Source organism: Pelobates fuscus, chromosome 9 (genome assembly GCF_036172605.1).
Source record: "Pelobates fuscus isolate aPelFus1 chromosome 9, aPelFus1.pri, whole genome shotgun sequence".
NCBI classification, from domain to species: domain Eukaryota; kingdom Metazoa; phylum Chordata; class Amphibia; order Anura; family Pelobatidae; genus Pelobates; species Pelobates fuscus.
Window position 1 is genome coordinate 29,246,713 of NC_086325.1, and position 25,007 is coordinate 29,271,719.

The 25,007-nt window shown below is 38.6% G+C and overlaps 1 protein-coding gene across 1 annotated transcript in view; it reads left to right on the forward strand.

The window, feature by feature from the left end:
• The first annotated feature begins 1,712 nt into the window (after positions 1-1,712).
• Positions 1,713-25,007, forward strand: part of GIPR (gastric inhibitory polypeptide receptor) — a 38,031-nt gene continuing 14,736 nt past the window's right edge. The window contains exons 1-5 of the mRNA XM_063433321.1: positions 1,713-1,779; positions 4,820-4,885; positions 21,385-21,481; positions 22,263-22,370; positions 23,356-23,480. Coding sequence (XP_063289391.1) covers positions 4,844-4,885; positions 21,385-21,481; positions 22,263-22,370; positions 23,356-23,480 — 372 coding nt within the window. The 5' untranslated portion in view covers positions 1,713-1,779; positions 4,820-4,843. The remainder of the gene's footprint in view (positions 1,780-4,819; positions 4,886-21,384; positions 21,482-22,262; positions 22,371-23,355; positions 23,481-25,007) is intronic.

The following is a 25,007-nucleotide window of genomic DNA, read 5'->3' on the forward strand; positions in this document are numbered from 1 at the left end:
AGATTCCAAGTGGACTTACATGTTTCTTACAATGTGATCTTGCATATGATGCCTGGAGCTCTCCCATTGGATTCTTGGTCACCTAGCTTACCAAGGCCATCATCTCCTGATTGCTCCGTCTAGCTAGCTCTAGGAAAAGTCTTTGTTCCAAACACGTTCCATTTAAAGATTATGGAGGTCACTATGCCCTGGGAATCTTCAATGCAGCTGCATTTGTCTGTAGTCTTCCCCCAGATCTGCGCCTCAACACATGTATGTACGTAGTGGGGAATCGCGATGCAGCCTAGAACATAAACCAACCCCATTCAACCCCCCAATAACGACAGACCACTTAGTATGGATGAAAAAGGCCACAGCATTTATTATCACAAACTAAATTACTGCATAACACATCCATAACTTTATTTATTAAATCTCTTCTTTTTCTGTAACCAAAAACGTTAGACATAAATAAGCATAAATTAACATATATACATATATAACTCCACCCATAGTGTTATACAGTGACCCAACCGTCCTTGCCAATAAACATAGAGTGGTTCCTAATCACCACTACCTCTCACCTCCCCCCTCGTCATAAAAATCATATCTTTCCAATGCCCGCCATCAGCCAACCTTATCCTCGCTCGATGGGCACGACACCTCAGGTAACCTAATGTTAACCGTTTGAAGCAGGGGAGGTTTGAGACCTTAAAACTTGCTCATCTCATTCCATATACTTAAACGTAACCTCAAACTCAATTGGCAAGGACATACCCCCGGCTAGCTGTGACTAAACATACCAATAGGGCGGGCGGGAGGGAAGCTGTTTGCTGGCCCAAATCCCAAGTGGCACTGAGGTAAGACCTCCCCCACACTAACTTACACAGAACATAATCCCACCCACAGACTCTTTCCCAACCAATCCCATGCATCTATCTCCACACTCCTACATGTGCCCTTGTCCGCTTAGCTGGTCTCCGAGCTCTGCAGGCGGGTACTTCGACCTCTTGGTTTAGTTTTCCAGTGATATTCATTTGCAGCTGTGATACCATATATCGACAGGTGTGTGCCTTTCCAAATCATGTTCAGTCAATTGAATTTGCCACATGTGGACTCCAATGAAACTGTGGAAACATCTCAAAGATGACCCAGAGAAATGGGATGCATCTGAGCTCAGTTTCAGTTGTCAAAGCAAAGGGTCTGAATACATACGGCAATGTAATATTTATTTTTTCTTTTTAATACATTTGCACAGGTTTAAAAAATTGCCCTTTGATTTGTCCTTGTGAGGTATTGAGTGTAGATTGATGGAAAAAAAAAACGTAGCAACTGTAGCATAAGGCTGCGACATTAACCATGTGAAAACAACGAAGGGGCCTGAATACTTTCTGAATGCACTTTATAACCAGTTTGAAATGAAATAGTGCTAGTCAGAAGTGCGATATTTACTAATCTCTGCAATGTATAAGTACAGAATCCATAACTGTTTCTTATCTGTTAGAATGTTTAACTTGTTACAGCCTAGCCAGCACGAGGATAAGGTTTTATGTGTGAAGTTGATTGAATGTATAAAAATACAAACACTATAGGTACGTTGATATCGCAGCTCTCACTATTCCGTGTATCTTCCCTCTTTGGTCTATATTTGTATACATATCTCTGTGTTCCCCCCTCTATCCCTTCCTCCACTCATCTCCTCCCTCCCTCGTTCCTGGGATCCCTCATTCAGATACAGAGAAGCAGAGAGATCGGACTGACAGTGTCTACAGCTACACATACACATTCTGCACATTCGCTGTAAGTCGGTAAAAGTTTATGTTTCCATTGTTTGATGTGCCTAAAATGGACATATGTTTGTATGATAGGATTATGCATATTTACTCTAACTATCTAACGATTGTGTTTGTCTATAGTTGTGTCGACATTGCCGTATATTACGAATGCATTATATATCTATGTATGACTGTGTGTTATATGCACAGACATTCCTTTAAACAACACAATAAGCACATCTATTGCAACCCAATTAGATACACCTTTACTCAGAATGGCCACCCAATCAAGGACCCTAAAATCAAAATACGAAGGAGAAATATCAAAGTAACTTAGGAGGGAAAGCCAAAATAATCACATTTTCCATCATTAATGAGAGGAATCATCTTCTTAATTTTACTGGAACCTTATCAAACGTGCATATCTCTCTTCTTAGGTTTTAATCAAGATTGTTCATTTCTCCTAGCATTTATATTTTAGTTAGCATGTGCGTGCTTGTTTTTATAAATGTGTGTGTGCATGTGTGTAAGGATCTCCTCTGCCTGTCAAATAATTTTTACATCATTATATACAATATAAATTGTTTGTACCACATTGGAGCTTTAAAACATAGGCTAAAATATATTTTAAAATACATCCTAGCTTTTTTTTAACACGTACAACCTGTGATGGTATATGGCTTTCATCACCTAGAATGTGTTCCACTAGTTGCCATTTATCGTTTACCATTCTTGTGATTTTTATCAAGTGCGATCTCTGACTATTTCGAATCTTATTGTTGGATATAGCCTTTAAAATATGTTTACTGTTAATGTTGTATAACTTCATATTTAGCCTCATTGTATACATCTCTGAGAGTGGCTTCTTTAATTGTGGATACACCTTTATTTTTCTCATGACTTACCTTCCAGTTTGTTGATTTGTCCAGTTCAAACAGGGTGTCATTTTTGTTTTTTTCTCATATTTACCTATGGTGTTTGTGTAATAAACCGTGTATTGCGGAGAATTGGAATTATATTTTTAGGCTCAAGCAGCTGAGTGGCAAAATGATTGAATTTGAAGAATGTTTAAATAATTAGCATTTCCCTTTTTTTCATAATTCACAGTTTAGTGAATGCACCCCTAGGTCTTTGCCTATGCTGTATTCGTACCTGTTTACATCAAAACACATTCAGGATTCCTGTAATCCTTTGTGGTTGTGGTAGTCCTCTTTTCTATGAGCTCGCTATAAATATATATTCACACATGGGTTGATATTAGACTTTGCATTTCCTTTTCTGGGGTATAAACACTTTGCCTTGATGAAGGTAGAAATTCCCAAATGCTCATTGTTCTAAATGAACTGTTAGTTCCGATATAACGTAATTACTGTATTTTAAAATAGATATAATTAGTGTGAATGTGAAGATAAAATATAGAAATGGGATAATTTGGTTGGTTGTGCATGTATACAAAAACTGTATTTTTTATTATATGATGTAGCTGTAATATTGGCGATATTAGAGTTTTGTGTTTCAGGAAGTATATTGTCTTATATTGTGGTTAATATTGTGAATTGTGAAAATTAGTGTTTCCGAGTGAATACATTTTCACAGTAAGATTATTACATTAAGAATAACCCAACTCACATTCCAGGAGTGGCCTGACATTGTGTGATACTAAATCACAACACCCCTACATACTGTACTAAGAAAATACAATGTACACTTACTTTGCACCTAACAGGGATAAATGACCACTTTAACTCAATCGCAAAGCAGTGAACAATGGTGTGCTAAGGTACACTCTAATGCAGGGTCAAATATCCCTCCATTCCCCCTGAATAGTTATCTGTGGGATGTTTGTGTGAGTCGGGGTGGGCTGGTTATATTTTTGAAAAAAATCATGACTTTCTAAATACTTAATTATCGCTAAAGCAAAAATGTGCATTTGGTACATCTCGCATTTAATTAGTATTTTTTCAGTAAAGTTGAGCTGGTCATTTTCTCTGAGTCCATATTGTACTCTAATAAGCTTTGCACACCTTTGCTCGGTTTGCTATGAATTACAATTTTCATCATGCCTTGATTGTAACCTGAGAGACCCCTACAATCCACCCACTCCCAGCACTACATTTTAAGGTGTGCAATGTGTCACATTGTTATACTACACTCCATTCACTGCAAACACTGTAGCCTTACAGTACACCCTTCACACCCAATATTAATAAACGTTATGAATAACCCTGTACAAAACATTGCTATACCAACCAAGCCTTAATTTCTGTCCAAGAAAACCCAGGAAAACCCCAGGGCTTAGAATCAAAACTTATTAGTCCAGAATTTAGATATTTCATTATTGTGTTTAAGTTGTGGGGTCTTCGAGACTGAGAACTTAGAACAAACTGAGTCAGAACAAACATACTTAGAACAAACTGAGTCAGACAAATAGCTACATATATGCACTACATCATTCTCAGAATCTCTGAATTACATCCCAATCTCACCCTGTAATGTATCCACACTGTATATAATCCCATTTACAGCCGCTCCTACATATCTATATCAAATAACACCCTACACTGACAAGAAGTGGTATATATTTATTAAATCCTAAAAATTGGGAAAGATTCCTGGGAGCTTCTGCAGCTGGGGGTCTACCTATTGACCACCCCTGGCTTTCACAGACATAGTTCTTAAACCAGTCCAATGATCCAGATTTGTATTAATATCCCATTGGAACAGAGGTAGGTAACTTGTAAATCCTGGATCTCTAGTGGTCCATGAAAAGTGGTTTGCAAAACTCTGTCCTGCGAGATTAATGCATTAACCCTATCACAGTACACTACACACAGTTACCAGCAAATATGCTACATTTAGTGACACAACCACATCCTGAATTCAACTCACATTTAAGAGAGCCTAACCATCACAGCCTCCCACAGCCCCAGCTAACGCTGACATGCACAATAGTTCAGAAAGGCTTCAATATACAGACACGGTGTAAACTTCAACCACAGCAACTATTTCAACATACGCATTATATGGACTGATGCACTCATGATCTTTTCTGTCTTATGATCCAGATCTCATAAACTGGTCACCTTGGGATGTGGGGTCACCTGTCAGCTTTTGTCCTGTTGCTCCTGAAGGTGAGACCTTGACTAATGAAAGACTATTATTGAATACAATATGGTGTGTAAATGAGTTTAACACATTGGAGATGGTTATTTTAATGTTGCTAACAGGAAAAGGGCAAAGTTATAAAGGTGGCACAATTACTATGGAAACCGATGGCATGTTCGTGCGGATAATTCCACTTTTAGAATGTTGACCCGGTTTTCTGTTTGAAATAGTTCTCTTCTATTCTCTCATCAAATTTCAAAGGGGACAAAACAAGCAATGGAAGGGTCAGTGATGGGCCGAAAATATGGCCAATGATAGAAGACAGGGATGATGCGGGCCTTTAAGAGGAGAAGAAAATGTAAGAACACTTATATAGAATGATTTTCAAGAGTGGTATCCGGAAAACCGACCCTGTCGGAAAATGTTTTGGAACACTTTGATGTTATTGTACTGTTTAACAGTTTATTGGTGAAATTAGTGGTGTTTTTTTTGCTGGATAAAATTACTTGCTTGTCAATTGTTCTAAAATCTGGTTACGTATGAAATTTTACTATAACATAAGACTGAGTTTCTATTAAACCTTCAAATTAAAATAAGCACTTTATTATTTTAAATATTCTAATATATTTTTCTCATACGCAGAGCTGTTAGTTAGGGACCATGAAGTTGGTTGACCTTTGCCTTTATTCTAATAGTAGGAAGATGAGATTTAAAGCTACCAAGCTTTATTCCACCAACAAACAAGAAAAAGACCAGAAGTTAGAGAAGTATTACATTGTGAGATAAAACCGAATTCTTTTATATTTTAATATTTCAAGAAGATGTCTGAACTTGCATACATTATTCTCCTCAATGTTGGCATTGTGGTGAGTGGCCTGGTACCCTTCTCCACATATGGTGGTCATGCTCTGCTTTATCTATGTTTTGGGGAGGGGGTTAGGGTTACAATAGAAAGAATTCTGGTAGAAGCACCGCCTTTCCGGCCTGGGAATGTCCTCCTACATCATTCTAGTCTTCCAGTATCCAAGTATAAAAAAAATGAATTCTCCAGTTCCTCCTAACTGCAGCTTATTCTCTCATTCCTCTTAAATGGAAGGCCACAGAAATCCCACCAATACATCTCTGGCTAGCTAATGTAGCTGAGATCGAAACAAATAAATTAAAGATTGCTACATCTAGAAATGCTAGTGATAAATATGTCCAGAGATGGTACCCTTGTATTTACATCATGGGAACAGACTGGGTTCCGAACAGACTGAACCAGAAGGGGGACAGGAGCGGTCCCGAACGGGATATGCAAGAATCACACACAGTGCGGGGCTGCCCGGGCGGCATGAGAACATTCTTTTCTTCACTTTACTCTCTCCACTCCTGGGTTGGCATGGGAGCATTCTCAACTTCATTTACGCTAAATCAACGTACCCTTTTCAACCTCTTTCATCGTCACTACTCTAGCTTCTAAATTCTTCCATAACTTTCCTTACACACTTCAACCACCACTGTATATCACTTAGGATAGGCCTACTAGTTTCAAGATCCACGTAGACAGACACTCAATTAATCCCGCGAGACCAGAGGCCTATGGCTAAATATCAGGTCTATGCATTGCAGAACGTCTTTAGGTCTTAACTGGGTTTAAGAGATTGACCCACCTGGTAAAATTCTACAGGGTTTTAAAATAGTGTATTTTGCTCCGCAACATGCAAGAGTGCCATCATTTATAATTCTATTTCCAATATTACAATTTTATGTATTTGCTCGTATTTCTTGATTTGTTTTATTTTGTCTCTTAATTTAATGCCATGTATTTTTTGGGCTTTCACTTACGGTCTAATATTAGACTCTCAATGGAGTCTTTGTATTTTCATTGTTTATTACATGCTATTTTATCTCTTCTCTTTTTATTATCATTACCTTCCTGTGTAAAAATGATACTCAATAAAGATTGTCATATGACTTTGCATGCATTCGTTATCAGTATCGAAGAGGAAACAAATGCTCTTCATTGCAACAGGTCCTCGATTATAAGGAGATGAATGAACACACAATTTTAGCACATCATTAAAAAATAAATAAATAAAATAAAATGCAAATAGGGTTTGCCATCCACATGATTTGTGGGTGACTGGTTCACACTGTAAAATACACTTAACTCTGCAGCATGTCTGGGTGTGAATGATTTCATCATGATGTCATTGTCTTGTAATTCTTCCGACACAATCATGCACGCTCAGACATCTGTACGGAAAGTTTCACACAAATGTATGCACACTTAGGCATCCCTTTCATAGTACTGTACACACACGTGCATTCACAATGCCATGGGGATAAATATATATATATATATATATATATATATATATATATATATATTCTATGCTGACATCCTTTCATATAATGTAAAAAAAAATAAACAATCTACATGATCAATAGATTATAAACTGGTTTAAGCAGCACCCTCACTAGCTTTTGTCCTTGCAAGGTTAACTTGCTTGTATTTCTTGTGAATCCGTTGTACAGCGCTGCAGAAAATGTTGGCGCATTATAAAAATTAATATAGAATCCACGGGGCATCCAGAGAAATTGTTCCTGGGGGTATAATTGTAGTGACACATGCAGATACACAGACACAGATACAAACACTGCCACATATCTAGATGCACAGACACAGCTACAAACACTGCCACATATTCAGATGTACAGACACACAGAAGCAAACCCTGACACACATGCAGATACACAGAAACAGATACAAACACTGCCACATATCCAGATACACAGACACATAGATACAAACATTGCCACATATCCAGATGCACAGACACATGCATACAAACACAACCACATATCCAGATGCACAGACACATACATACAAACACAACCACATATCCAGATGTACAGACACACAGAAGCAAACCCTGACACACATGCAGATACACACATACAAACAGTGACTCACATGCAGAAACACAGATACAGCTACAAACACTGCCACACATGCTGATACAGAGCACTCTGCGGATGCGCTTGATAAAATGTCATATTCATATTTAAAATTAAACAGGGAGCCTTTGCTGCTGCCCCGCAATTTATGTCCAATGCACCAACTAAGTGATAGAATGTGAAAACATTTTTCAAATTAGCATATTCAGGGAAGTGTAATTAATGCTCTCTAATTCAGAAGACTTGTGGGTGTGGCTCTAAGTCACACTTTCGAGCCATAGAAACAGAGAATTAAAAATAATTTGAGGTTAGGACAAAGGGGGATATTTATAGCACCATAACAATTTTAATAAGATGAAGTTGTTTTAGTGCCTATTATAATGTCCTTTAATGTTTTCTATGATTGAGGTGGATAATCGTCACCAGTTTAGCTAATTTTGTCTAAAAGAGGAAATTAATTTGTCAGTTATCTACAATTCCCAGCTTATTAGTTAAATTGAGAAGTTTCTATCATAACATGCAACAAGGAGAGTATATTATTTTCGGACACACTGTAGTATAGTTTCAATAAACGCTCTCTGTATTTAGCTAGCCAGCTTCCAGAAGATATAAATACTTTAAAGTGTAACTTTAATAGTTCGTGTTAAAGATAAAAGAAAATGATTAAATATTAAAAATAAGGCAAAATACAAACTATAAAAAAAAAAAAAACTACACCAGGGGTCAGCTAGCCAAAAAAAACATGTACATAGTCTAGCAGCACAAATTCACTTGTCTTAGGTAAAGGGAAAGAGTCTGATCATGTGTCGCATTACCTGCAGAATTGTAAATTTCATGCAAAATATCCACGTGGATTACAGGGCAAAATTAAGGAATACTTCCAACTGGAATATTGAGGCCTACATTTTTTATAAAATGGTTGTAAATGTCGCAGATCAAAATGTTTTATTTTAATTTAACCCCAAAGAGATTTCTTTTTGGTGCTCTGGTGGGATGAGGAGCGTTATCACGTCCCGCTGCATAATAAATCGAGAAAAATTCCCGTACCAGCGTGGGAAGCTTTCACAGTCCAAATTTATTTTTCCGTTTACATTTTAAGCAGGCTGTCCCTGTCATCTGGAGAAAAAATATTAGCTTCTTAAAACGATGGTGTGTTTTCTAAAAATGCATTAGGCGGCATAAAAAAAAAATAAAAAATAATAATAATAAATAATTGCTTCTTAAAAAAAGGAAATATTTTTTGAAGATTTTGGATTGAATCATTTATAAAAGTTTAATGACTAAAATGTCCAAAATATGATAAAAGTTTACATGGGGTCTGTATCTGGAAGCAGAACAAATACACGCAATGGACTAGATTATTTGTGATTTTTTTTTTTCACTACAATATTTTTGAAACAATTGTCCAATTCTGTTATTTCTTTTCCCCATCTTTTGACCTAACAATTAATTCCTTATTTACTAAAGCATGGCCTACTTATTAGTTTATTTGTTTAAAAAAATTAATTAGATTATTGGCATATCTATGACCACCACACCCCCTTTTAAGTTTTAAAATTTAACCTAAATAAGCATTTACTTACCATGTTTCCAGCACAGAGACTTCGTCCACCTCCTGTTTCCTCTTCTCTCCTCTTTGGCTTCTAAAACAAACCAATGCTTCTCATATAGAAGCATTAACCAATGCTTCTCATATAGAAGCATTGGGATAAAGAGCACATGGGTTCCAAGAGCCGCACCCCTCCAATCAAATGCTTCTCATAGAGAGGCATTGACTCCGTCTCCAATGTTTCTCTATGGGAAGCATCAGAGGACATTTGACATCCCCATGCAATGCGCAAGGACATTGAACATCAACCTGACTCAGTTGTGGGTGCAGAAGCACCATCTAGTGGCTGTCAAGAAGACAACCACTAGAGGTTCTTTTAACCCTGCAATGTAAACATTGCCATACCTTCAAAACTGCAATGTTTTTATATTGCAGGACCAAAACGACGGTGCTGCTGCACCCAGACCACTTCATTGAGATAAAGGGGTCTGGGAGAATATAGTGCTCCTAAGGAGCACTGTGGTGTTATCACAGCTAGGATGTGACATTTACACCAAAGTAGGCAGAAAGTAATATCTCACCATTTAGTGAAAAAAAGCTACACAACTTACTTTCTAGCAAATGTAAATATCCAAATTCAATTCGAGTTAAATTTACACATCCTAATCCAGTTCCTCATCTTTAGTTTTTTGGGGACTATAGATTCCTTTTTATCATTGTGACCACTGTCCACTACTCTTTGCTGAAAAAATAATAATAATAATAATAATAATAATAATTAAATAAAGATTACTCACCTCATGTGCAAGTCTGAGACTCCTCTGCTGTAGTAGTCTGCGCTGCCTCCAAAGACATGTGCCTGCCTGCTCATAGGGGAAGCACTGGATTGGTGAAAACGCCACGCTTCCACTGTTTGACATTAAAGGGTTGAAATGACAGGACCCCTGCACCCAGACCACTACATGTGAGGTGGTCAGGGTGAGTTTGGTGGTTCTTTAAACAACACTCAGTAAACTGTGAGGTATTGAAATTTGGAGTGAATTTTCAGAATTCCTAAAAAAATTGATAAACTGAAAGGATTTCCCAACCAAGATTTATTTTCAACAGTCACACTGTGGCCTGAATTTTGCAAATTCGGGTTAGCGAGTATAGCAACAAAGCAATGTTAATCATGCTTTGCCAGCAGCAAATGTTATACAAACAAAATCAGATGCTCAAAAATCGATGAGATGACATTACATGATGCTCCGATCTCTTTCAGGAAGTCACCATTCCTTACACACACAGCGCTTATGTCACAGAGAGACACTGGCCATGATAAGTAAACCTATTTTATCTTTGGTCAATACATTTTAGAGCAATTTTGCGACCGCAACATATCAATCTTCTATTTTAACAAACAGTCCAAAACACGCCTTCCCGAAAAATAAAAATTGGGTAACGAGGGAGGAAGCAATTCAACATGAATGAAAAAAAAAAAATGTTTTTTTTGCTTTGTTGTTGTTTAAAAAAAAAAAAAAACAGCTTGTTCACAGCGCTAGACGTGGAACATCTGGTAGTTGCAAGTGTAACAAATTGTGTTTTTTTTGCTTTATTGTTGCGACACATAAAATAGTTTGTAACTATGCACTTTCTCTACTCGCTGCTTAAGGCAGTAAGAGGCATCACAGGCCAGATCCAGTTTCTCTGCATATCTCACAGTTTGGTTTTTCATTGCCGTGTACGTAGTTCAAAAAAAAAAATTTGAGCTCCCACTCTGTGTCAGAATCCCAGAATATGACATCAGACTGCAGGGTCTGACATCGTGGGTGCCGAACCACGTTCTCTGTTGAGCGTGCGCTTGTAAAATGGCAGACTTCTAAATTGTGTGCTTAAAGGGACACAGTTAACCACTAGAGCTTAGCACTCCCTCTCTGTAGCCACAATAACAATCCAGAAATTACACATCTGCTTTATTTATGGCAAATCTGTCCAGCCTTGAACCCTTGTTAGGCTGTGTGTGTGTGTGGGTTAGCTCGGGTTAGGTGAGCACTGCTGCCTCGTTGTCATCTACGTCTAGCACTTGACAATGAGGAAATGTAATTTTTACATTATCAGAGAGGCAGTAGAGGGAGTGCCCTACGGGTGCTGGGAGAGTCCAGGTTTTGTTAAATTGCTCCAAAACGTTTTGCGATTGATGTTATTATTCAATTTGTAAGACAGATTTTAGGGTACGAGACAGCGAATTGCATCAAATTGAAAAACTAATTGTAAAAGTTTAACAAAAAGTACGATTTACTAATTGTCTCCAAGTCAGTGATAGATTTAGACTATTTTATCTTAAAGGAACACTATAGTCACCTAAATTACTTTAGCTAAATAAAGCAGTTTTAGTGTAAAGATCATTCCCCTGCAATTTCACTGCTCAATTCACTGTCATTTATGAGTTAAATCACTTTGTTTCTGTTTATGCAGCCCTAGCCACACCTCCCCTGGCTATGATTGACAGAGCCTGCATGCAAGAAAAATTGGTTTCACTTTCAAACAGATGTCATTTACCTTAAATAATTGTATCTCAATCTGTAAATTGAACTTTAATCACATACAGGAGGCTCTTGCAAGGTCTAGCAAGCTATTAACATAGCAGAGGATAAGAAAATCTTAATTAAACAGAACTTGCAATAAAGAAAGCCTAAATAGGGCTCTCTTTACAGGAAGAGTTCTAGGAAGGCTGTGCAAGTCACATGCAGGGAGGTGTGACTAGGGTTCATAAACAAAGGGATTTAACTCCTAAATGGCAGAGGATTGAGCAGTGAGGCTGCAGGGGCATGTTCTATACACCAAAACTGCTTCATTAAGCTAAAGTTGTTCAGGTTACTATAGTGTCCCTTTAATATTTGCAATTAGTTTTCAAAGATTAAAATGGTGATTTGTTGCAACATAAATGTTGCCTGACAAAATTTAATTAATTGATAAAAAATCATTCATCGTGATTTAATTTAGACCCATAAAATCAATTTAGAACACTTTTAGATAAAAACTATTTTGAATGACAGTCACAGGCAACATGTGAGACAGAATCAGAAAGCGATTTTCTTTTGAAATGACAGGTCCTCTGTAACACAGAATGAATGTCTAAGGTTGACTGCTATAATATATATTTACATTATCTTCCCTTGTGATCTAGAACAGTAGTTTCTAAATATTTAACACAATATAAATCTATATTTCGTGCCAGAACTTTTTAGTTTAAATAAACTCATCACCTTCATTTTTCTTCTTTGCCCGTAGTACAGAAACGGCAGTTCATAAAGGCTAAACTAATAACGGTGAATTAAAAACAAGATTGCAAAATTCAGGCTAAAATAGCAGGGCTGTGACTAGACCAGGGTTTTTAGGGATACATTTTACAGCTAATTTTTTAATTCACGATACTTCTCTATTTAGAAGTACACCATTTTTTGTCATACATTTAATGTCATAAATATTCAACAGCTTTATTTTTAATTTGTGTTTATTTACTAAACCAGTAATTATGAGTAAATTACAAAATACTTTAACGTTTTAACCCATGACAGCTGATCACAGAAAATAGCTGAACTGATTTTAAAAACAATATATATATATATTTAAGCCTAACACGTTAAAATGTGACATCCTCCTCATTAATTGTCTCCAAAATGTACTGTTTTGTAAATAATGTGTGACATTGCTGAGCTGAATGGTTATTATGACTTTACAGGAGGAAAAATAGATGAGCACATGGATCAAAGAACTGGATTTAAATATTTACATCCCGCTCACATAATGTCTACTGAAAAGTGACAAGTTAGAATGTTACGGTTTTACATGTGTGAAGCTTTCATAGAATTCAATTCTTTTAAAAATGCATACAGAGCGCTAGTTTCTCATTGTTGGTACAAATACCAAAACAGCTTGAAATTAAGTGAATTCCTCTATTATTTTATTATTTATTGTTCTATATTTTTTTTTACAATCTTTATTTTTATTTGTAGTCGGTCAATAAATATCAAAGTTGAATACAAGTGTAGCCATAGAATGTAATCAGACATCAGGCTAAGATTGTTATTTTCGTCCGGTTAAATTGTATCGTCAGTTAAACAGAAGAACTCTGTATTATGATTAATCCTTCAAGATTGGATATATTGCACTTGGTTTGTCAAAAATGCTTAACCTTACATTTTTTAAAAAAGAAAATAGAGGGGGGAGTTGGGAAGGTACAGGACTGGGCGGGGATTAACAGACAATTAAAGATATATTTAGGCAGTAACTCACACCGCCATCTCTATCTATTCCTCCCTATCTCTCTACCGTACTCTATTATGTCCCCGCACCCAACTTGTACCTTGTAACATGAAACGGGATAGTTTAATAACTGTATCCAGGTAAACAGGTTGAATCTCTGAAGAGTTAGGGTTGCTACATGTCACACCTTGAATGACGGGAACAGCAGCCTATGGGGTGTGGGAATGGGAATCACTCTGTAAATATCCCAAGGCAATAAAGGGCCCTGTTTTTTATTTTTCTCCTTTACAATCTACGAAATAAGTTTGGAAAATGAAAATGATCCGCTATCACCTTTATTCTTTTAAACCCTCACCTCCTGCACATGTGGTGAGGGATGAGAGAGCTGGTCCTACAACCCAGTGTCTGCTTCCAACTTTCGTAGCCGGTGGGCCAAATTATTTACTTTTTGGAAGTTCAGTTCAAAACATTAAGAGGTATGATTATATTGTACAAACGTGCTGTTGACCAATGGAATGATAAACTGTTGCTCTGTTTACTTTGTTAATTTCCTCTAAAAAACCATCAAGAGGTTTTGAACTAAAAAAACATATTCTGTCCCTTTTTTAATAAGATCGGGGGCAATACAGTTGCAGTCTGGCTGTTTATAATCCAAATGATCAAAAATAAACCAGATTAAAGGGGTACACTGTGAGCCAGTCACTACAACTTATGTAGTAACTTGTTTCCATTATATTGCGTAAGGAGTTAACTATAGATTGACAAAATTAGTTCAATAAATGGGAAGATTTTTTTTGCTATGTTTTTGTGGTCTGAAGTACTGAGTCACTTACTTTATCAGTGTGATGTGGATACTTTGTGTTTTTTTTTTGTTTTTTTTATTCTTTATTTTTGTAGTGCTCGCATATATTACAGGCAGGCTCGAGGTACCCCGAAGGCAATCCTCAGGCTTTTCCCACGTGAGCATGCGGTGTGTATTCTTAACTGGCACAAATTTTAATTTATCAGGCTTAATAAACATATAATTAAGTTATCGCTTTACATGGGTATAAGTAACATGCTAGAACTGGATAGCTTATTTCCATATAGGAGGTACGATTGTAGTGTGTACGTTAGCAAACTGGGCTCATGCTGTAGAGACAGGTACATTACAGGTAATGGTAGAGACCTCGTTTACTGTGCGTTTGCACGGCGACAGATTTGCTGTACAAGGTAAAGATAATTGAGGCGTACACTTAGCGTATTAAATTCTGTTAGGTATCTTAGCTGAAAGATTAATGTAATGTTGTAATACAGGAACCAGGGGTTAAACGATTTAAAACATATTAGAACAGCAGGTCTTAGTCCCCAGGGTGGTCTGTTATCAGCCGACGCCCACTCTGTGGGGCCGTCGGAGCCGTGTGGGTGCTGTTCTGGCCAGGGGGTGTGAGCCCATTGTGGGTACAGTCCCTGTGCCCCTGCTGAGCGAGTCCAGCGTGTCTAGTTGAGGAGTGGTGTCCTTGCGTGGTAAGCAGGGGAGGCTTGTAGGGTGCTGCCTGGGTCCCTTCAATGGTGTGGGTTTCCGTCGCTGGGCTGAGTCCCTTTGCTTGACGGGATTGTGAGCTGGAGCGTTCAGGATGGCTACCTCAGCGGTGCCCTGTCTGTGGCAAGGTCAGTCGTTTGGGTTTACGGGCCCGCCGGGAGCTCCGTCCGTTTTGGCGCCCATTGCTTGCTTTAACTGGGGGAGGGAGTTTGCGCCTGCTTAGGGAGTGTGTCGGCAATACCTTGGGTGAGCGTGTGGCCTGACTGTGAGCCTCTGCTTTTCACTCTTTAGCTGCCATCTTCTCCCAGAACTAAGTTATTATGGCATCTAGCCTGGCCATGAGGTCGGGTCTCTCTGCGGTTTGATTCCACGTGGCGGCGGCCATTTTGCAGGGCCGCGCCTCGTCTCTCCGCTCGTTTGCCTCTTCCTTTCTGTTCTGTGCCCGTTTGTGTCCTTTTGGACCGGGATAACCCCCACCGGTTGGGGGAGGGGGGCAGGTTGCTGGCAGGTCCGTTTCTCCGGTTCGTTGACTGGGAGAGCGACCGTCTCTCCCTGTCTCCGTCGCGTGTAGGCCCTAGCCAGCCATCTTGGGTTCCCGATCACCAAATCACTTGTGGAAAGTATCAGGCGTATCACCGGGACCTCCTTTATGCAGGTAGAGTATCCCGGTAGGTGTATGTCTCGTTTTTTGGCGAGTTAACGGTGCTTGTCGGTGAATCCAGCAGGAGCTCAGCCTTCGTGCGACTGCTCCGCTTGCTGGCTTGGCCCCGCCCCCTTCTTTGTGTTTTTTAAAGACCTAAGGGGCGAATAAAAGATTGGATTTTATGAAGGTGGGCGCGTCTGTTTGAATTTATTGTTTGTCTACTCTGGGTTTGAACTTCCTTATTGAAGAGGACAGCAATTGAAGTGTGTGCTCTATAAATTGTCCTTTTTCCAGTGGATTTTTTTTCAGTGAATGTTTTGAGCCACATAATAGAGTGAGCAGTGAGTGGGGTGTAAGTTTTTGAATCTTTAAGGAGCCAACTATGGCCTTGATTTAAAGGAACACTACAAATATGTTCTCCTAACACTATAGTTTCTAGTTAACTGATTAACTCGATGATCTTCATATGAAAGAGTTAGGAGGCTAGTGCGCATGCGTGCCAAGTTTTACTTAACTATACTGTCGTAATCGACTCTACTGACAGCCACTAAAGTCCTTTAAACCCTGCAATGTAAAGTTTTTAGTTCCTGCAGAACGGTATTGTTTTACTCACAAGGATCAGCTATGGGAACATAGAACCCAGTCCACTTCATTGATAGGAGATGGTCTGAGTGCCTATAGAGTGCCTTTAATAAGATTTCTAAATGATTTCATACTTTTTAAAAACACTTGCCAAATGATTCATGTAGAGAAGTCACAATAACAATTAATGGGATTTTTTGTAGATAAATTGTTTACAAAGTTTTCTTTTATTTATTTTTTATATTCTTTATTTAAAAGGCAGGGAAATTTGCAATACAAAGTGCCATGACACATAAAAACGCTTATACAAATTCCCGTGTTTTGAAGAAATGATAACACTGAAATAAAGCAATCCAAAATGACAGCAGCTGCCTGGTACAACGTTGTCTCAGGATCATTACACATTAACATCTAGACAGGCCTTAATGCATGCACCAGAATTTGTGAGCTGAAATCTTTGTCACATTGTATGTAAATGTCAATATCGCTAGACTTTGGTAAGATACAGAGCCCGTCTTGCAGTTGAAAGCAGGAGATCCCAGACTAAATATTTATAAGTATAGGAGAAGGGTGGGGGGGGGGCAGGAGTGCCGCAAGCATCCAAACCGAAAACTCTCCCTCATGACTTATCCCGTAATAGGGTCACATCTCCTCCCACCTGGCCCAAATTTTCCGATACGTGGCCTCACCACCCCTCACCTCTGCTGTGAGTTGGCCAATTAGTTTATTACGTTCTTTCATGGATTTGACCTCTCTAAGAGATGGGACTTCTTACTTCATAGAGTTGGCAGCAAGTGCCCTTCTTGCAGCCAAGGTGATTATATTGTAACATTTCTGCTCATATCTGGTCGGTCCCTCCGCTGGTCTAAACAGAAGAAAGGACTATGGGTCCATCTCCATGGGGTTTGGAAAGTTTTCTAACAGTATTTAATCATTTGCAAAGCTTATTGAATTGAGGCCTACGTGCACAAATTGATAAATTCACATCTTCTTGATTCAAGGAGAGATCTGACTGCCAATCTGGGGTCAATAAGGAATATTTTCCCTAGTTTGTTGTTTAATTGGAAAGTGGTTTATACTAGGTTCTTTAGGATCAACAGCAAAAACAGGTGTGAGAAAGGCTGAACTTGATGGACGCAAGTCTCTTTTCAGCCTATGTAACTATGTAACAATTTGGTATTTTTTTGTGTGAATTTTGCAATCTAGGTACAGATTCATAGTTCGGTTAGCATTACCCTATGCCTATTCACTTTGACCCTTGAACAATAACAATCTATTAACACAATAGTATGTTCACTAAATAATGAATTGTAGCGAATTGAAAATTTTAGGCAATATAGCCACAGTTAAAACTTTCTCCATCTCCACATAGAAAAACTTGCACCTAAACTTTATCCAAAACTAAGTGCCCTGTACAGAAACAAATCCTGCCTAAGCCCTACAGTAAAGGAAAAGATTGTACAGCAAATGCTGATGCCAATCGTTGATTATGGGGATGTAGTATATGCATCTGCATCGCAATCCCACATTAATAAACTCAACACATTGTATCACTCGTTCTGCCGATTTGTGCTACATTGTAATTACAGGACCCACCATTGTGACATGCTAAAAGAACTAAACTGGCTGTCGCTGGAATCCAGACGCACCCTTCATCTTTCCAGCCTTGTGTTTAAGAGCTTTTCTGGGAAGCTCCCACCCTACCTGAGCAGAATGCTCTCTCTGGCTGTTCCCACCGCCTATAACCTCCGATCCAGTACCAGCACTTTACTCTAGTCTACCTCAATACAAAAAGAAAGCAGCCCGATCCTCCTTTTTCTACAGAGCTCCGCAATTATGCAATGACCTCCCGAACACTTTAAAATCTTTCCCAAGCCTGAAGTCCTTTAAGAGATCCCTCTCTACATACCTCAAAACAGAATGCACCTGTCATGGTTGATTATATATTTTCTACCTGTTCTATGGTAATTTTTGTATATATTGTGTATTAATATTGGTTTTGTATTTTATTGTACTCTGTTGTATCAATGCAATGTTTTGTGGACCCAGGACATACTTGAAAACGAGGGAAATCTCAATGTATCTTTCCTGGTAAAATATTTTATAAATAAAAAAAAAATCCTCTTCAACCAGGTTCATTTGATCTGAAGTTAGCAGTTTGTTATTTAGTTGCTGTTCCCTGTTTTTGATATAGTTTTAAATACTTCATAAAATGGATTAACCCACTACCTGTCACCTGGGGGCTTACAAAATTTAATTTTCTTTACAGAAGGTAATTAGGAAACATAAATGTTCAAGGAAAGATTTGTACTCTATATTTCTGTTTCAAGAATCTAAAAAACTTTCAAGTCAGTATGTTCAAACACGTCATATAAATTGTCAATGAAGGCAAAATTCTACAAGGGGAACTGGAGCCAATGCTCTGCAAAGGGAGATAGGTAGCAATGCTCTGCAAGGGGAAATAGACAGTGTCACGCCAAGGCTGCATAATTCATTGTTGTTTAATAAAATATTAATGCAATTTGTTTAGTGCATATATGAATTGACCACTTGGTAAAGATCAGATGACAGAAGGGGTAGTGGGAATTGCATAGGAATGTGAAAGGGAGCAGATGGTTCACCAATATGCATTGATCCTGTGATTAATCAAAAGCTCTGTAAGGTGTGAGAAGTCACACATAAGTGGCCTGGAAGTCTAGCTCCAATGTAAACTAGATGACTTCAGCCATAGGGCCTCTGCATTTTAATTGATGAGGGGATTTCTTTGATATGTTAATAATCATTAGCTTTCAAGAAAAGATGAAAAACAAGCCTTGTGTTCCAGTATCATATCCTAAAGTAATAAACGTTAATATTTACCCACAGAATAATAATTAAGCCTCATTTTTGTTATATTTGGAATCTGACCAGCACAATCTACTAATCAAGCCCAAACATGATTTGCATAACTTAACCATATGGGAAGGGATTGGAATGTCCGCTCTATTGGGTCACAAGTAAGAAGTGTGACATATCTATGGAATAGAGAAATTGTAACCAATTCATAGATGCGATTATTATTTCTGTGGCAGGCACAAAAGAGGAGATAGAACCAAATGTTTCCATTTGGATTGATGTTGGTCTGGCACACAAGGGGATGGTCACTTGTCTCCACCTCCGGGTGAGGCTTGATAATCCACAGGGTATATCTCTATTCTCTAATACTGAAATGTGCATTGTACTTGCTTGAGGGGCCAGAATCTAATTGTAAGTGAGTCACCATATTTCTTACCAGAGACCCCCTGGGACAAAAGTTTTACTTTGAAAACTTGAGTAAGTGATTAGGACTTCTGTTATTTTATCCCTTTTGGTTTTATCTGTTGTTGGTGTACCTAATTTTATTGTCAGCTATATTTTAGTATGCACTGTGACTATTTTTTGCTCATAATAAATATTCCTTTATTAAGTTCTGCCTTTGTTTGTTAAAGAATCACGTTACCTGAAGAGAGTAATTAGTATTTTGCAATTACATAGATTTTGTGCTAAGTTACATTTGGTGCTTTCTTATTATTAAGTTACCTGGGGGACTAAGTAACCCCATTTATAAATTGTCTTGGTGGTGGCAGCGTTAAAATAGTAATAGTTATATTATTATGCTTAAAGGAGCACTATAGGGTCAGGAACACAAACATATATATCTGACCCTATAGTGTTAAAACCACCATCTAGTCCCCCTGGCCCTCTCTTGCCTCCCTAAATATAGTAAAATCTTACTTGTATTCAAGCCTGAAGCTGCTGGCTCTGCCCCTGTCTGCCTTAGAATAGCAAGCTGTCTGCTGACATCATCAGAAGTGTTGTTCTGAGCCAATTACAATGCTTCCCCATAGGATTGGCTGAGACTGTGAAGGAGGCAGATCAGGGGCAGAGCCATCACAAGTCAAACAGCCCTGGCCAATCAGCATCTCCTCACAGAGATGAATTGAATCAATGCATCTCTATGAGGAAAGTTCAGTGTCTGCATGCAGAGGGAGGAGACACTAATATGTTGTGATGCACACTAGGTAAGACTGAGAAAGGAAGCAGCTCTAACAGCCATCCAGGCTTGCACCTCTCACTACAGCCCCTGCCTCCCCCCTCTACATGCCCTGTCTCCCCCCCTACAGCCCCTGTCCCCTCCATCACATCCCCTAACTCCCCTATTACACATCCCTCAAACTACAACATCTATCACCCCACTACACCCCCAAAATTTTCACAGACCCCTGCTTTGTATCCCTGTATCTGTATGACTATAAGACTATATATGTATGTGCCTGTATGTCTCTGTTTGTCTGTGTTTGTATGTCTCTGTATGACAGTATCTGAATGTATCTGTATGACAGTGTCTAAATATCTCTGTGTGTGTGTGTCTGTATGTCTGTGTTTGCATGACGTACTTGTATGTGTAGATTGGTATGACTGTGTACTTGCATATCTCTGTGACTGTGTGTCTGTATCGCTGTGTGTTGCTATATATCTATGTCTATTAGGCATGGGGAAAAAAGACACACAAAGGGCCCTGGGGGAAGGGACACACAAAACAGACTGAGGGGAGAAAGCAACAGAAAGGGTCTGGAGGAAAGAAAGAGACACACAAAGGGGCTGGGGAGGAGAAAGAGACACACAAAGGGGCTGGGGAAAGTAAGATACACAAGGGGAGTTGTAAGAGACACACAAGAGGGTGTAAGACATAGTAAAGGGGGGATAAAGTACGCTAAAGATAGTAAGAAATTCAAAACGGAAATTACAAGACACACAGGTGAGGACTCATTCTATTTTCATTGGGGGTGGGGGGTGGGGGGGGGTGGCGGCGGCACAATGCATCTTTGCCTGTGTAGCCAAAATTCATTGCACTGGCCCTGAATGCAATACATGTATGACTTTAATATAACAAAAACAAACTGGCTGGGGGTGATGGGTGGTGACCCTAGGCACTCAGATAAGCTAACATTGTGTTCTGAATTCCTAATGCAGTTTATTTGTGTTATTGAATCCTGTGATTCATTGTGTTGTGTTGTCACAGGGTGTCCAGACACTCACTGTACATGACACAGTGCAAGCGTGGGAAAAATACCAAGCGGATTGTGAACATAGGATGCAGACAGAGCCTGCCATGAGTGGTGAGACTCCACAATGCACAAACACACAAACAGCACAGACAAAACACACCAAACAACCAATACATAGAATAAAAAATTCAAGCCAAAAGCTGTTGGCTGATATAATATCTTTAGCATGTCAGATGATAAAGTTACATTTGTTTACTTGACATATTTTCTTTAGCAGCTCTTTGAAGCTGGATTTACCGCAGATGAGTAAATAGAAAAAAAAAAAAAAAAAACTCTTCCACCATGTCTTCATAAACAAAAGGTTCTTAGACGTTGCAGACGGGGTCGTATTTGTAACATTTAGTGACACTCGTTTTTTGCGGTAAATTGCTAAAAGTAAAGCAGTCTCTGTGTACAGCGAAGGGGATGTTCCTGATGCGTTCACTGTTTTTCATTGACATTATGCTACTTTCTACTGTTAGAACTTTGTTTTTACTTTTTGCAACATTTTATAAGAGACATATCACTTCTCTAGAATTTACACCATTGAATTATTATCCACTTCGGACAGTTCAAAGGGCAGAGATTATATCAATCACTGACATGGAGGCATCCAGTAGCAGGATAAAAAGGTGTGAATTTCTGTATTTAATTTAGTTTTGCACTCCTCACAAATACATATTTGTTAAACCTAGAGATATGCAAACACAATATTATAAATTCAGGGAAGTGACAGTTACCCTTTAATTAGGTTGTACACATGGCAGAAATATGATCAGTTACTGTACGTCTTCCCAAGCACATGTTGAATCCCCCTTACATGCTTGTACATATGACATGTAACCTGTTACAGGCGTATTCTGTAATCGAACGTTTGACTGGTACGTGTGTTGGGGAGATGCTGCAGCTAACACAACGCATGCGGAACCCTGTCCATCGTACTTACCGTGGTACTCCAAAGGTAAGACACAGGAGAGACACAAGAGATTTAACCCCTTAAGGACCAAACTTCTGGAATAAAAGAGAATTATGACGTGTCAGACATGTCATGTGTCCTTAAGGGGTTAAAGGACAGGTTGTGCTACCATGTAAGCATTGCGTGGGTGTAGTATAAATCCACCTCACATAATTGGGGGGGCGAGGGGGGGTTGATATCCCCACTGTCATGACGGTTTAGCTGTTAAGACCATATGTCCTACTGTTTGAGCAAGATAAAATAAAGACAAACCGTTTTAAAGGAATAGAGGGTATTGTCTTCACATTACTTTTATAAGAAGATGACATTTCAACAATGTGATAATTTCTGTGCCACATGGATTAACTGAAATAGTTATATAAAATATATATATATTAATACTTAAAAATTAAGTATTTTCGTTGTGGCGCATGACAATGCTCTGTAATCACCCGCACAACAAAAATAAAGAATTAAAAAAAAAAAAAAAATTAAGTATTTTCTTTGTGTTTGTTTTTTTGGGTGGAAAATCTACAAGAAATATCCAAAGACTTAGACACTTAGAATTTCACTTTAATCCACCCCAGTGATAGTTGAAGCCTTACTAAGCCATGTGGTTTGATGTATGCCCTCCAAGGGGACAAACATTTCTCATTAAAGGTTTACCTTTCCTCCACATGGTTTGGAATGTCTATACAAAGTTCTTAGGTGGCCAGCCAGTCTATCTTCTGGTGACTCTGGTCTATGTGTAACATTCATGGCAAGAATTCTAAATCATCACAACTCTACATTTCCATTTTTATTATTATTATTATTTATATTCCTTTATTTGTACAACTAGACAGGACCCCAGCAAAGTTTTTACTTCGTAGCTTTGCAGTCCTATATGTGGGGTGTAAAATCTGAGAGGATGTGGGGTGTAAAATCTTTTGAAAACATTTTTTTTTACATTTAATTCTTCTCCTTTCTTATCTCTTCCTCCCCAATTTAGTAAAAGTGGGCTTCGTCTTTCAGCGCTGTGGCTTTGACGGCCAGTGGGTCCTGGATGACACAGGCAAGCCATGGAGAGACAACACTCAGTGTGAGAATGTTGACCCAGAGCAAGAGAACTCAGAAGTAAGAGATGCTCCTGGCATGACAAGAGCCAACTGCCAAACCCATGACCTGGGCAGAGTCCATTAATTAAATTGTTATGAACTATAGAACAACTTAGTGTTTAATTAATGACGGTATTCCTGTATCCTTAATGGAATGTCAACATATTGAGTCTAACAGGGTTATTTGCTTAAGTGAGAATTCAAAGTGAATTTTACATTTACATTCAAACTGACAGTATACCTGACTTACAGAATCTTCCAGCTCTGCTATATTGACCTTAATTTGGAAATTCACTTTGAATTCTTACATTAGTGAATAACCCAGATTGACCACGGTGAATAACCAAATGCTAATTCTAAATCAAACAAATACAAAGCTGTATTCCTAAAACTATGGTGTCCTCCTGGCTCCATCTCAACCTCCTCCGACATCATCACGAGGGGGAATCAAAGTGCATACACCGCAGGCACGCTTTAGACCCCTCCCCCCATAGGAAAGCATTGACTCAATGCTTTCCTATGGGGATTATCAAGACGCTGGACGTTCTCATGCAGAGTGAGAGGACATCTAGCATAATTTCACGTTAAACTCTGTGAAAGAGCAGGAAGCGCCTCTAGTGGTTGTCTGGTAGACAGCCACTAGAGACAGTGTTAACTCTGCTATATAAACATTGCAGTTTCTCGAAAACCGGACACTGCACCCATCCCACTTCAATGAGATGCCTACAGTGTACCTTAAATATTCTGCATTTTTAGAAGCACACTTGGAGTTTATTGAATAATCGTGTGTGCTGTTAATCTGATGAAATCATTCTATTCATGAAATAACCATGAAAAAAAAAACAGCTCCGACACATCGTTTGACCTCTGCAGGGCTCGCAAAGTCTTGAATCACTTTACTTCCTTTATTTACAAAAAACAATAGTCATGATTGGATGTGATTTGATTCACTCTTAGGAAATCAAGTTATAAATGTTTGATAACTAATATTGGTATTGTAGAATTGCTTATGATATAACGACAGATTATAGGGTTCTATTTTGAGAACTGACAAGGCAACAGTGCTGGATTAAGAGCCTAATGGGCCTGGCGGTAACAATAATGATGGACCTAATTACAGAGCATTGCTGGTAATTCACAGCGCCAATCTTAAAAAAAAAAAAAAACTACCAAGAGTCCTTGATCTGATGATACATTCTCAATACTAGGCCAGTGTCCTGCAATCCATAGTATTTCAGTGGGGTATTCTTGAGTCCTCACAGTGCCCTCCTTCTGCACAACATTAAAGAGCAAGTGTATTGTGGAAAGTAGCGATATTAAAAATACTTATCGTTTTTCTGTCAGTCTCCATAGGCCTATTTAAGGGACATGCTTCTGGAACTGCAGCTTCCTCGGCCGCTATGTTATTCTGGCCCTGCAAGGTAATTGGAGATTGTAGGCCAAAGTAGTCAAATTGAAAAATTCTCCAGTTCAGCTATTTGGCCTCAAATTCGCAATGACCTTTTCAGTTCTCCGCAATTTTAGGTTCAGTAAATACATTTAAAAA